The sequence below is a fragment of the Lissotriton helveticus genome, chromosome 7 (genome assembly GCF_964261635.1).
Source record: "Lissotriton helveticus chromosome 7, aLisHel1.1, whole genome shotgun sequence".
NCBI lineage: Eukaryota > Metazoa > Chordata > Amphibia > Caudata > Salamandridae > Lissotriton > Lissotriton helveticus.
In genome coordinates this window covers 1,667,582,162-1,667,595,298 of record NC_136068.1, presented here as the reverse complement: position 1 = coordinate 1,667,595,298, position 13,137 = coordinate 1,667,582,162, and the positions used below count along the sequence as shown (strand labels likewise).

Sequence of the window (13,137 nt, the reverse complement as noted above, 5' to 3'; positions counted from 1 at the left end):
AGTGAGTTAATGCCCCACTTGCCCCAGAAGAAGATTTTTACCCAAAGAAGTCAAGGTGTAACAAAATTGCATTATGACAACATGGCTCTTTGATTTTCCAGGGCGAGTCTGAATTAATAAGACATGGATTTTCTCAAAGCTGGTCATGGTTGTGTTGCGTCAAAGTATTTTTAACATGGAGGACCTTTGCACTTTGTCTGCCATGTTATAAAAGACTATCTTATTTAAGGACTCCAGATATATTCCAGCTTGCTGAATCCTATGCATACAAGGCCCAGTACCTAATCAGGAGAGGGGAATACCACTGGCAATAGGATTTAAACCCAATTCGAAATGGAGTGCCACTAAGGGAAACCCAGGCCAAACACAGGAGTGATTTCAAACAATTGTTTTCAATCTTTTGTAATATCATAACATCAATATGACCCCAAAGCTCTGCAGCATAAACGACTGCACCTACTGCTTATGGCCGATTTGCATGTATTGCTGAACTCGGAGACTGACCTCCAATCTTCTGTTTGCACCTTAATTTGGCAGCAGCAGCATGTCTCAAGGTCGAGGCTGCGTTCACTTTCTTTGCACAAGGATTACAAGATTTCAAATCATATACCCAAGTAATCAATCCTCTCCGCATGTGTTCTAACAACTGATTATTAACACTGAAAGATTTTTTCAGGGTGGAGCCTGGTTTCACAACCATGACCTTGGTTTTAGAAGTATTTATCGTCAGCTGCTTCCATCAAAAATAGTTACTAAAACCTTTAGTCTGTGTAAAGCTTCGTCTGAAACAACAGTTTTGGAATATTTATGGCGCATAGTCTCCGACAGAGGGACTAAAATGGCCAGTGTAATATTAAACAACCCTGAGACCACAGTGAACAAGCATATGTACATAAACAGATAAAGCTGTTGCGTCACAACCTTATGTAAATTCATCAACTTTCCATTTGAAAATGCAAATAACTACAGGTTCATCCACATGCCCAATGCATTTCGTGCTAAACGCACTTCATCAGGGGAAATACATTTCGATTACCGGGTGGTGGGGACGCGTAGTTAGTAACCGCCGCTCTCAGCCTCAATCGGGTTACACACTAACCCGATTGAGGCTGAGAGCGGCGGCAACAGCTTTATCTTGCAAAAACTGAATAACAGATGAATAAAATCAATGTAACAATTGGATTACTTTGGTATACTTCGTGATTACCTTTTGGATAAAATTTGATTGGAATTTCAAGGAAGTGATTCCTCCAGAAGAGTGCGACAGGTCAATCTGCCAAACCAGGCAGCATTTATTTTGTTCTAGAACATCAACACCATAAATCTAGGTGAATGTATATGCCACTGACCAAGTAACAGCATTGCATGTATCCATTATAGGGGTATTACATAAGGTGGCTTGGGTTGTGCCCTTATTATGCATAGGATGGGCTGCAAGGGGCACAGGGAGTGTGTGCTTACCCTTGGCACAGTAAGACCGAATGCACTTAACCATCCATCAGCTTTCAAGATGGCACATCCCCTGTGGAGTTTTGTGAAGGCTATAAAAGTTGAATAGATTGTTTAAAAAGCTTATTTCTAACAATGTAGTACACAAGTGCTCTCTTGATATCCAGAGTGTGAAGGTCCTCTTCAGATACAGACTCTCACTGTAGAAAAAAGACAGGCAACTCAATGGTCTGATTCATATGGAAAGGTAAAACATTGAGCAGAAATTTGTGATGCGTATGAAGAACTACCCTACCTTTGTAAAACTGGTTAAATTGTTCTTGGACTGTAGTAGCTTGGAGCTCATTAATGTGTCTGAGGTGGGTGATTGTGATTAAGAAAGCCACCTTGGATGAGAAGAACTTTAACTGGCATGAGTGTAGGGGTTCAAAAATTGGACCCATGAGTTGCGGAAGAACTACAAAGAGGTTGTAGATAGGAGCTGAAGGTGTCTTTGAGAGTATTAACCCCATTAGTCCCTCCATGAAGGCTTTAATGAATACATTCTAAACAGGGAAGAGTATTGTCTGTTTAGAAGATATGCCATCAATGTGGTTAAATGTGCCCAAGATGTTCTCACTTGTTGATGCATCTTGCTGATCAGGTCCGCAAAGTTGTTTTCCAATCCAGGCAAATGCTCCATACAAACAGGTGAATGTTGGCAGTTTACCCAGTTACAAATCACCTGAGTTAGCGTAGAAAGCTGGGGAGACTGAGTCCTGCCTTGCTTATGGATGTAGAACATGCTTCTTCTGTTGCCAGTCTATATTAGTACTGTTTTCCCCTACAAAAGTAGGAGGAATGTTTTCAGTGAAAGTCTGATGGTTTGAATCTCCAGGTAGTTTAAGTGGTACCCCTAGTGTGAGGGGTCTAGTCGCCTTTGACAGCTATGTTGCGGAGGTGAGCTCCCTGCCTCATGAGAGAGGCATTTGCTGTTATAGTCACCTGCGCAAGGGGTCTAAAAAAATTGGCAGACGATTAATATTGTTGCTGTTCCACCAAAGCAGAGAGTACTGGGCCTTGGCTATTACCCAGTGCCCCCCCCCCCCACTTACGGTAGCTGCCTTGAGAGGCATTCTTGTATCATGAACATATACAGCCTGAAGTCTGGTACAATTACTATGCAGGAGTTTTGGAAAGCCATCCTTCTATTTTGATTGGATTATGATTTGCCTGCTACCGCATTTAGGTAGGGTTGAAGATGCAACTGTTTTCTCACTGATGGTGAAACATAGGCTGTGAAGCAGAGGCACTGCTGTTTTAGATTGTGCTTGTAATTGTAGTTTGCTGTTACGGTTGCTCTGCCAATCAATCAGTTAATTATGAAAAGCTGTGTATGGCTTTCCGGCTCAGGTGTTTACCACCACCGCCAAGTATTTTGTAAATACCTTTGGTACTGTGGCAACCCAGAGAGGTGATACCTTGAACTGATCGTGTTTATTAACTTCTTCGGCGCTTATGACGAGCTCAGCTCATCATAACTGCCATGGAATGCCCACGTGGGGATAATTCCCCTCCTGTGCGGGGTGTTCCATTGTGTGGGCGGAGTCATGTACCGCGGCCACCCCTCCACCGTGCCGCGGGGGAATTAGCCCCGCTGCGAAGGGGTTAATGAATGAGTTGTCGCTGCTACTCTTGATCAGCCAATCGATTGATTATGAAAAGATGTGTATAGCTTTCTGGCTCAGGTGTGTTGCCACCACCACTAGCCACTTTGTAAATACCGTGGGTACTGTGGCGACTTTGAGATATATTAAAGAATGAGTCTTTCAGATCCAGTACTGATATAAAGTCCTCTTGTAACAGCAGTGAGGTGACATCTTGTAGTGTGACATTATGACAGTGTTGGGAAAGTATGAATCTGTTTAATGGCCGGAGGTTGAGAACCGGCCTGATACCTCGGCCCTTTATGGGAACTAAAAAAATATACCTCAAAACCTTGTTGGTGTGCAGGACTGGTTCTATTGTGCCACACATCTTCCTCCATAATCAAATGGAAGGCTCGAGAGGTGCTGTTGCACCTCAGGCCTTAATCTTGACATCCTAAACCAGGCATGCCTAAGAAGGAAAATGCTGTTAATACCCCTCACATTCATATACTGTCGGTATTCAACTCCTGTCCTCAATTACAATAGGCTTCTGTCAGGTTATTTTACTTCCTCCTCCTCCCAGTGGTATCAGTCATACCTGGAGAGGTGGCCTATTGAATAAGGGATGTACCAAGCTGCGTCAAGCGCTACCCTCTTTCCTGCAGCTTCAATCTGTATGGACTCCTTCTCAGTCAGACGGACATTTCTAGTGGCCTGTGCAGAAGTCCTTTTACAGGCAGTGTGCACAACTAAAGAATCAGGGACACTATGCAGAGCTTTAATTGATTGTATTGTGCAGTCCTATGTATTATTGCATGGTATGCAATAGTGTCGTCCAGTGGGGACGATGTGGCAGGGTAGTGCTCTCGATCTGGGCCGTCCTAGGGATCTACCACAGTCTTCGCAAGGATCATCCCCATCCCGGGACCTAAAAGACTGCTCATCAAGGTCCTGCGGGCACTATCGACTGCCTGGTTATGAGTCAGTGACGTATGTTGTGGATGGAAGTACTGGTAGTGTTGGTTTGAGGAGGATCAGGTGTGTGGGGGAAGAGGTGGGAATAGGGCAGGTCTGGTGGTGCAATTTTTTACTCGTTTATGACTTGATTCTCCCTCAAAGGCTAGTCAGCAATTTTTTGGGGATCTGGACGAGTCCTAGGGTTGGAGGTTTGCCAAGTATTGTATCTTTGTCTGGGTGGATAAATAGCTTTTTCTTTGCATCTGAGAGTTCTGTCTTCAGCATTGAGAGAGGGGTTTTGGTACCGGATTTTAGGTTCTTTTAGCGTCTATGTCAGATTCAAGTGTGGCTTTTGTAATCCTCAAGCCAATGTGGTGACTGATGCGAAGTGCAGTTTTTCGGTCTCTGTGCGGAGAAGGCATGAAACCGCGGCATCATCGGATGGGGTTTTGGCAGGCTTTGGCCCAACCTCTTAACTCGCAGCTGCCCGGCTGGAGGAGCCAAAACCAACCAGCTTGATGTCAGACTCCTGAGTAGTGGTGCTCTGCCCCCGTCAATGTGCATTTTAGGGTTCAGTCGGACCGCAGAAGATAGGCATGGCCGTCTTCAGCCTGGATGCTGGTGGGCGTTGCACTGCTGGTATGAGACCTTTACCCTCCTCCTTCGCATTAGAGGCCTCGGAGGAGATACCCTCCAGACTTCCTTAGTATCAAGCTTCCTGAATGCCAGTCCGGCATCTCTTTCTTTGGCACCTGGCATGTGTTCAGCAATCCTCTTTCTGCATTTCATGGGATTCCTACCTTCTTTTCTTCTAGAACTCTTGTGTTTTTGCAGCGGAAGGTGAGGTGAGCTTCTCAATAACTCTCCAGATGTTCTGGGAGGAAGCAGAGGTTACAAGCCTTGTGATGGCCGCTCCAGGGATATTTTGCACTTCACCTTGGGTAGAAGTTTAAGGTAGTGCTTTTCATAATGGTGCCCAAGGAGCAAGGCAAAGATGGTGACTCGAGGCTGAAATTGCTTTGAGGTGCCTTGACTGATGACTGTCAGATTCAAAGTCCAGGAATTACAAGTAAGAGCTGTTTTCATCACATGGTTTGAAAGGGAAGTTGCTGCAAACAAAAAGATGATCTGGGGCATATTAACGTGTCAACATGGGAGCAGTGTTACGATGGAGGCAAAAACAAAAAATCTGTGGGGTGCATTGTAGACCAAGGATGGAGTCAAAACCGGTCTTTTGACTAATTTCTTTGAAGAAAAACAAGTTGCAAATGTCCGGGCCCAACATGAGATGGCAGAAGTATGCACAGTATGTTTATCTGTAGCCACAAATGCGTTGAATGTGTGTGTGTGTGTGTGTATAACAAATACATATACCCACACAAATACATACAGGGTTAAAAAGAAGGAAGTATGTCCTACTTGATACTCTGAGGTTCCTGCCCCCTTTCTTCTCATCGGGCATTGCAGTGATGGGACTGTGCAAGTCGATGTGTGGGGCTTTCCAGCTCAGGGTGCGCTTCCTGCGTCGGATAGAGGACAGCAAGCCATGCTTCTCCTTCCCACATGCCTCCTCCAGCCAGTGCTTCTCAGCTTTGGACAACTCATTCTCTATGAGAAGTAAGGGAGTGGAGCGAATGCAACACAAGGGGAGAGGCAAGGGCAGGGACAAGAGAAGGGCAGAGAGAAAGAGAGGAGGACAGGGAGGCACAAGGGAGGCACAGGGAAGGACCAGAGAAGGTGAATGTAAAATGTAAGTAATATAAAAAAGGAGATGAATGAGGCAGCAAGAGGGATCAGAAAGGCAGGAAACAAAAATCAAAGAATGGATTTAGAAAATACCAATATCCCCTTAATTTGCCACAATTTCCCTTTTGGTAGCTTCCTTCCTACTACCCACATCAGCATTTATTTATTTTATTTATTCATTCAAAGTTTTATTTATTCAAAGTTTTATATAGCGCGAACAAGATCCTTACAGATATCAGAGCGCTTCACAAAGACAGGGTAGGGGCAGTAGGAATGAGCAGAGGTAATTGGAGCAACGTAGTAGTCACAAACATAATAGGATAATAATAACATATATAAAACATATCAATATACAATCAGTTAGACAAATAATATAAGACGACCATTGATCCCCCTACAGAGGTGTTCAGGTGCACCTTGGGTGTGTGGAAGGCTTATACCAATGAGTATAGAGAGAGCATTGAGTGGGGGCATCGGGAGAGTGAATCTGTGGCTCAGCGTGTATCATGTATTGGTCGGTAGTACGCAAGTAGCCTAGTAGTGTCCCCATCAGGTAGAGGTATAGTGCCAAAGGGCAAGGTGTGCATTGACACAAGGCAATGCAGGGTCTCTGATCAGCACCTATAATGTTCCGGAGATCTTGGCCAGAAGGATGTTTTTCACCTCTTTCTTGAAGAGTGCAGTGGAGGAGATACGCCTGGTTTCAGGAGGGAGCGCATTCCAAATCCTGGGTGCCATTCCTGAGAAGGAGCGCTTGTAAGTTTTCTCTTTCCGGAATCTACGCGGTTTCAGGAGTAGATTTTTTGAGCTTCTATTGGTTCTCGAACCTCCTGATATAGACAACTTTTGGGCGAGGTAGTTGGGTGCATTGTGGTGCACGGCCGCGTGTGTCATAACTGCAATTTTTAGCTGTATTCTGGCTTCAAAAGGCAGCCATTTTAGGGACTTTAAGTCTGGGGATATATGCGAATGTTTTCTTGAGCCAGTGATGAGTCTCGCAGCAGCGTTCAGGGAGGCTCTTAAGGGTGCTGTTGTGGATAGCGGGAGTCCGCTGAGGGCCACAATTCCGTAGTCTATTCGAGGGATGACTAACGCTTGTCCAGCAGTTTGGAAGTCTTCAGCAGGGAGGAAGGGTTTAATTTTCCTCAGTGTGTTGATTTGGAAATTAGCTGCTTTTGTAGCTTTGCTGACGTGCTGCTGCATGTTGAGCTTGGCGTCCAGTGTGATGCCTAGGGATTTCGCTGAGTCCACGATGTTGGGTTGGACATTGAGTGCTGTTAGGTTGTTGAGCCATGTTTGGGTGGTGGAAATTTTCGCCGGGGGTGAGATGAGTAGGAACTCAGTTTTCAGAGCATTTAGTTTGAGGTGGTTATGGGCTAGCCAGGCTTGAGTGTTAATAAGCGTGGAATTCAGATGTTTGATATCATCCGGGGATTGAGCTTTAGGTACAGTTGTGTGTCGTCGGCGTACATATGGAATTGGACACTGGAAGCTTGTAGCAAGGTGGTAAGCGGTTCCATGACAAGGTTGAACAATGTAGGGGAGAGGGAGGATCCTTGTGGAACGCCTAGATCTGCAGGCACAGGTGAAGATAGCACATTGTCTATCTTGAACTTCTGAGACCGGTTGTGAAGGAAGGACGAAAACCATTTGAGAACTGTTCCCGATAGACCCATTCTAGTGCTTAGCAGCTCCAGCAAGTTCTCGTGTTTGACCGTGTCAAATGCTGACGAGAGGTCGAGAAGGATGAGGAGGCAGGACTCATTGCGATCAAGAATTTGGAGGGCGTCATCAATTATGTGTGTCATAGCTGTTTCTGTGCTATGTTTCGCTCGGAAGCCTGATTGATGAGAGTTGAGGAGGTCAAATTGGTCAATGTGTTTTGTTAGTTGGATAAATAAATAAAATAAATAAATAAAATCGGGCATTGCAGTGATGGGACTGTGCAAGTCGATGTGTGGGGCTTTCCAGCTCAGGGTGCGCTTCCTGCGTCGGATAGAGGACAGCAAGCCATGCTTCTCCTTCCCACATGCCTCCTCCAGCCAGTGCTTCTCAGCATTGTTTCACCTTCCCTTTCAGTGCTGTGGCTTTTACCACATCAATTCCATCCTTCCTATAAGAGCCAAAGCCATGTTTCTTTTAGCCTGCCACCCCAACTGCATCATTTCAAACTCCCACAGTCATCCACAATTTTCACTCTGCTAGAATCGTCCACTAGTTGTCTGCCTCCAAACTTCCTCACGCAAGAAGCAGAGCAGTTACCCTACTACTCTTAGCAGAGTTGACGACAGTTTCAAATCGCATTCCCTAAATCATCACAAATCCCAATTTGTACATGTCATATTGCACCTTAAATTGCTCATCACACTACAGGTATGTGTTCAGTATGTCTGCCTGATCTGCACAGCCCCCCATGTCTTCAGAGACTCTCCAGCACAATAATTTAGATCGTGTTGCTAATATATGTTCAGGTTTGCTTCCTCAATGGCTTTGTATTTTGCACTCTGCTCCATTTAACGGGTAGGTGTTAGGAAAGGATTAGGTTTCCTACCCTGTGAGCATCTGTTCATAGTGTGTTTGCTGTAGATTCACATCCCGTACATACTCCTGTCATTCAGTATTGGACACAGATGTTTGAAAGTTGTGTTTATTCAAAGTAGTCTTTGGAGTCACAAAGTATATAGTAACTCCTCTCTTAGCTGGCATAGGCACAGGCTCAATATTAAAAAAAAATTCGCACAGTGGGGGAGAGTAGCATGGAGTGGTGAGCAGACACAATGCAGTGCATATGTGTAGTGTGAAAAGAGCTTAACTAGTAAAGAGAAGAGAACTGTGATCAAAGCCATACACTTCGAGGGAGAAAAATGGGCACATGTGAATCTACAGCAATACACACTACTAACAGATCCTTACAGGTTAAGTAACATTTTCTGTCCATTGCATGTGTTCGTGTAGATACACATGCTCTGCATGGACTGTTATGCAGTGCCCTTCTAGAAACTGTGGCTAGCGTTTGGATGATGCAGATGTCTGAAATAAGGTCTATAAAACCGTCTGCTAACTATAGCCTGTTTTACAATAAAGAGGTCTGCAAGGTAGTGTTTGGTGAATGTGTGTCAGGTTGGCAAAGTGGCTGCTTTATGTAGGGCAGTCAGTGGAACGATTCCCAGGCAGGCCATAGTTGCTGCCTTCCTCAATGTAGAGTGTGCCCTGGGTGTAACAGGGAGTACTCTTGGCCTTGTGAGAGCAGGTCTCAATGCACTTAATTATACATCTCGCAATACCTGTTTTGGATATGGGTTGAGCCTTGGGAGGCATAGTGAAGGCAACAAAGAGTTGGTTATGACCTGTGGAAGGGGGTAGTCCTGTCAATGTAATAGATGAGGGTGCATTTCACATCTACACATCTAGAGGGCTCTCTCTGCTACAGAGTCTGGTTAGGGAAGGAAGATTGGGAGTTCAATTGTCTGGTTAAGCTGGAAAGGGGAAACTGCTTTGGATAGGAACTTAGGTCCTGATTTATATCTTGGCAGATGGGTTACTCAGTCACCAGTGACGGATATCCTGCTCACTGAAATATAAATCCCCTAGGATATAATGGGATTTATATTTTGGCAAACAGGATATCTGTCACTTTTGTGAAGTAACCTGTCCACCAAGATTTAAATCAAGCACTTTGGGTTGCATCTCAGCACTACCCTCTCCTTATAAACCTGAATAAATGGATGCTGTAATGCGAGTGCTTGCAAGTCACTAATGTGTCTGAGATACGTTATCGCAACAAGAAAGTACATTTCCAGCAGAAGTACAGGAGAAGGCAAGATTAGAAGGGTTAAAAAAGCTGATGCGCTCATGGAGAGGTACAGAGACCTGAGAGGATTGTGGCAGCTCTCAGCAACCCCAAAATTTCGTTATTTTTATCTCTACTGATGAAGGATAATATCCAGAAACACGTGTCTGGAGATTGACAGCACTAACCTGCACCAACTTTGGTGAAACACTTCTACAAAAATTCAAGTAAGCATTTAAACTGAACTGCATTTACCAGGGTGCTAAGGGGTGAACTGTGCTGGGAGGTGAAGCAGTGTGCTCTCATCCCCTTCAGGTTCAAAAAGGTGTCAAATGAGTCTGGCGAGGACTATGTTGAAATTCCACACTAGGGCAAGAGGAACCTTGTGGGAAATCACCCTTTTGAGATCCTCCAGAAAGGCCTCTACCACTGGTATGTGGGAGCAGTGTTTCCTAGTTTACATGAAAGCTGCTAAAGCAGTGAAGTGAAGCTGTATGGAAGCATAGGCTATGCCAGACTTCTAGAGATAATGTAAATATCATGGACTGTAGGTTTTAGGGGTCTAGGTTTTAAGGAATGTAGTAGCAGACAAATCTCTTTCTAGCACCTCAGGTCATAGATTGCTAGATTAAGTCTCTTGGGGTCTAGATGTCTGATCTAATCTTGGTTCCTGGTAAGAAGGTCTAACCTTTTGGGGTGCTCCTCAGAGGGTCTGATCGATATTTCGAGGAGTTCTGAATAATAGGGCTACCTGGCACAAGTGGGGGCTATGAGGATGAAAATCTGACATTTGCCTCATTTTCCTCACCACAAATTAATAGAGTAGCAAATATCCCTGACCAGTTCAACTATAGTACATTGCCCTGGGACTATGGGCATGGGTACCTGGATATGGAACTTGGGCATTTTGTGTTTGAGGGTGGCAAAGACATCTAGTTGAGACCTAGAGCTTGCGGTAGCTGAAGAAGGCTTGTGGATCGAGTTTCAAATCGTGGACTTGTTGGTGCATCCTGCAGAGCAAGTTCAGAAGGTCGTTGTCCACCCTTGGAAGGTACCCCACCATAAGGTGGGGGTGGAGTGCCACCCTGCTTTTTTAGGTATTACATTGTGACCATGCTGTCTAACAAGTACCACTTTGCCCCAACTGAGTGGAAGGAAGGCTTTGAGGTCGAGATGGATTGCCAGGGGCTCTAAGTAGTTAATGTGGTGCCCTTGTTGATGTGGGGACCACACTCCCTGTAATGTAGTTAGATTGCCATGTGCCCTCCAGCCGATGAGGCATCCATAACAATTGTTACTTGCAGGATGGGGTCTAGGAAAGGCCTGCCTAGAAACAGGCTGGTGCCATTTCACCACTGCAGAGAGTGATGTATGCTACCCGTTACCAACACTATATCCTCCATTAGAAACTCTGCTTGTGATCATTGAGAAAAGGCAATTTTGTAATGGGTGCATGTGCAGCCGGACTTGGGACACTATGGCAACGCCATCATCTCAATAAGACGCATAACAGCTCTAACTGTGAGATGGCTGGAGTAAGCAAAGCTTGTGATCTACAACATTTGTAAATTGATGTATAGTATTGAGTAGTGTGTGTATAATAAATGTACTCTTCCTTTTTTATGAATAAAAGTACAGACTGGACAATTATTGAGCGTTACTTCTGCGTACCTGTAAATGGCGATTACTAGCTCACACAACCTCCCTTGAGTAAGCCTTGGACTGCTCTGCAACGCTACCCTATGAGAGTTAAGCGCTACAATGGGGTTCCCAGTGAAGGACAAATGTAGATCCATAATTTGTGGAGGCCTCACAACTAATGCCTCGTTTTCCAACACTCTTATTATAACCTCTACTACATACCCAGGTGGTGGAAGTAGTCCTCAATGCCACTCCAGGTGTTCTTCTCAATTAGGGCCTTCACCAGGTTCCAAGGCTGCTTCCTATAGCGGATCTCAGAAGACACTCTAAGGAAAGCAAATTGACACTATGTCAGAAACCACAGAATCAAGAGGTAAATTCACACCATTGGAAGAAAATTTCAACACTGGCACTTTCCAGCACTCCACCATACCAGAACCACTAAAGATGTACTAGGGCTGGATGAGGCATGATAACTTTACCATCAGTCATGTGGAGGCGTGACCACTTCAGTCGGGTACCAAGAAGTGAATGGGCAAAAACCCAAACTCCCGTCTACCCACCTGCATGTGCTGGAGTAGTAGTCATCAATGATTTAAAGGATAGAAGGATGATCTTGCACCCACTGGCTAAAGGTTATCCTCCCAGCGAAGGCAAGTATATATAGAGCTCAGCGCTGATCAAACATGAGGCGGGCCAAGAAATGATTTTTCATAGGTAATCTAATGTGCATCTTCGCTAAGCTTTTAAGGTGACACTAATTAATGGGGTCAACCATACTGATGCTTGTCAAAGATCACACAGTTTAAAGGAAAGCAAGCACTGTCAGGCTGTATATCTAATATTGCTTTAGTTTATTTCCTGCTGACATCATACCCTGCTAATCCAGGAAGAAGTCTTACAGACCGTTTAGAGGAGTGGGATGAGGGAAACAGATGGTAGGATATATATCGGGTGGGTAATTAAAAAAATTGTCAGTCTTAGCCTTCTCTGGTAGGTGGAGTCTGGACTAAACCGATGAAATGTTCAGAGTGTCTTTGGTCATTTGCGGAGGGTCAATGAGGTCTAGTAGGGCATAGCTCTAATGTGTTTAATTGATTCTTCAGGACATGAAAGTTTGTTCCCCCCCAGGGATTCTTTTTTTATAGGTCAGCACCACTTTATATGACAAAACAGTGTGGAAGGAGAGGGTGCATTGCAATGTGGGAGACCAAGAAGATACTTGGAATAGGAAGATGAGGGGACACAAAATAAATGGTATTAGAGTATAGGGGACATATTTCCATAGTGAACGATGAAGGAGCAGTGTCGCTAGTATCAGAAGTGAAATGACATACCTGAGTCGGGCCTTGTTCTTAGCGACGCTGGTGATGCAGTAGCGGTGTGCTGTGTAGAAATAGTCCTGGTACGGGATACCATGTGTTACCACTTCAGAGTCCATCACAAATCCGGTGCGCTTTTGACTTGATTTATAAAGTGTCTGCACCGAGAAAGAAAAGAAGAGAGATGGAGAAACTGGGCAGATTATAGAAAGAGGGTCCAAGAATGGAAGGAAAGAAATGAGAAAAGAAAGCGCACAAGGAGGGGGAAGACAAAATAATAGGAGGTGGATTGAGGGGCAATGGAGCAAGGCAGTGGAAAGTAAGACCAGAATGAAGACTAAGCAGGATGGCAAAAAGGAAGGAAAATCGAGAACAGCAGTAGGAATGACATAAGGAAACAAAATGGAAGGGTAGAGGAAAAGAGGACTGTTGTGAGGAAAGATGGTGGTGTGCAAGAAAGCAGAAAAAACAAAAAAAGGAATTAGCCCCTTAAGTGTATGTGTCGGCTAATGGCCGACACCTGCACTTCCTCCACAGTGCGTCATTGGCCAACCGTGGGGAGGTATATAAAGGTGCACCAGAGGGACTCCTTAATATTATTTTT

General features: G+C 44.7%; 1 protein-coding gene across 2 annotated transcripts in view; it reads right to left on the bottom strand.

The window, feature by feature from the left end:
• GRAMD1A (GRAM domain containing 1A) overlaps positions 1 to 13,137 on the bottom strand; it is a 336,050-nt gene that overhangs the window by 24,236 nt on the left and 298,677 nt on the right. For both annotated transcript variants that reach the window (XM_078655362.1, XM_078655361.1), the window contains 3 exons: positions 12,549 to 12,691; positions 11,434 to 11,537; positions 5,454 to 5,642 (listed from right to left, as the gene is read on the bottom strand). In XM_078655362.1, the coding sequence (XP_078511488.1) occupies positions 5,454 to 5,642; positions 11,434 to 11,537; positions 12,549 to 12,691 (436 nt within the window). The remainder of the gene's footprint in view (positions 1 to 5,453; positions 5,643 to 11,433; positions 11,538 to 12,548; positions 12,692 to 13,137) is intronic.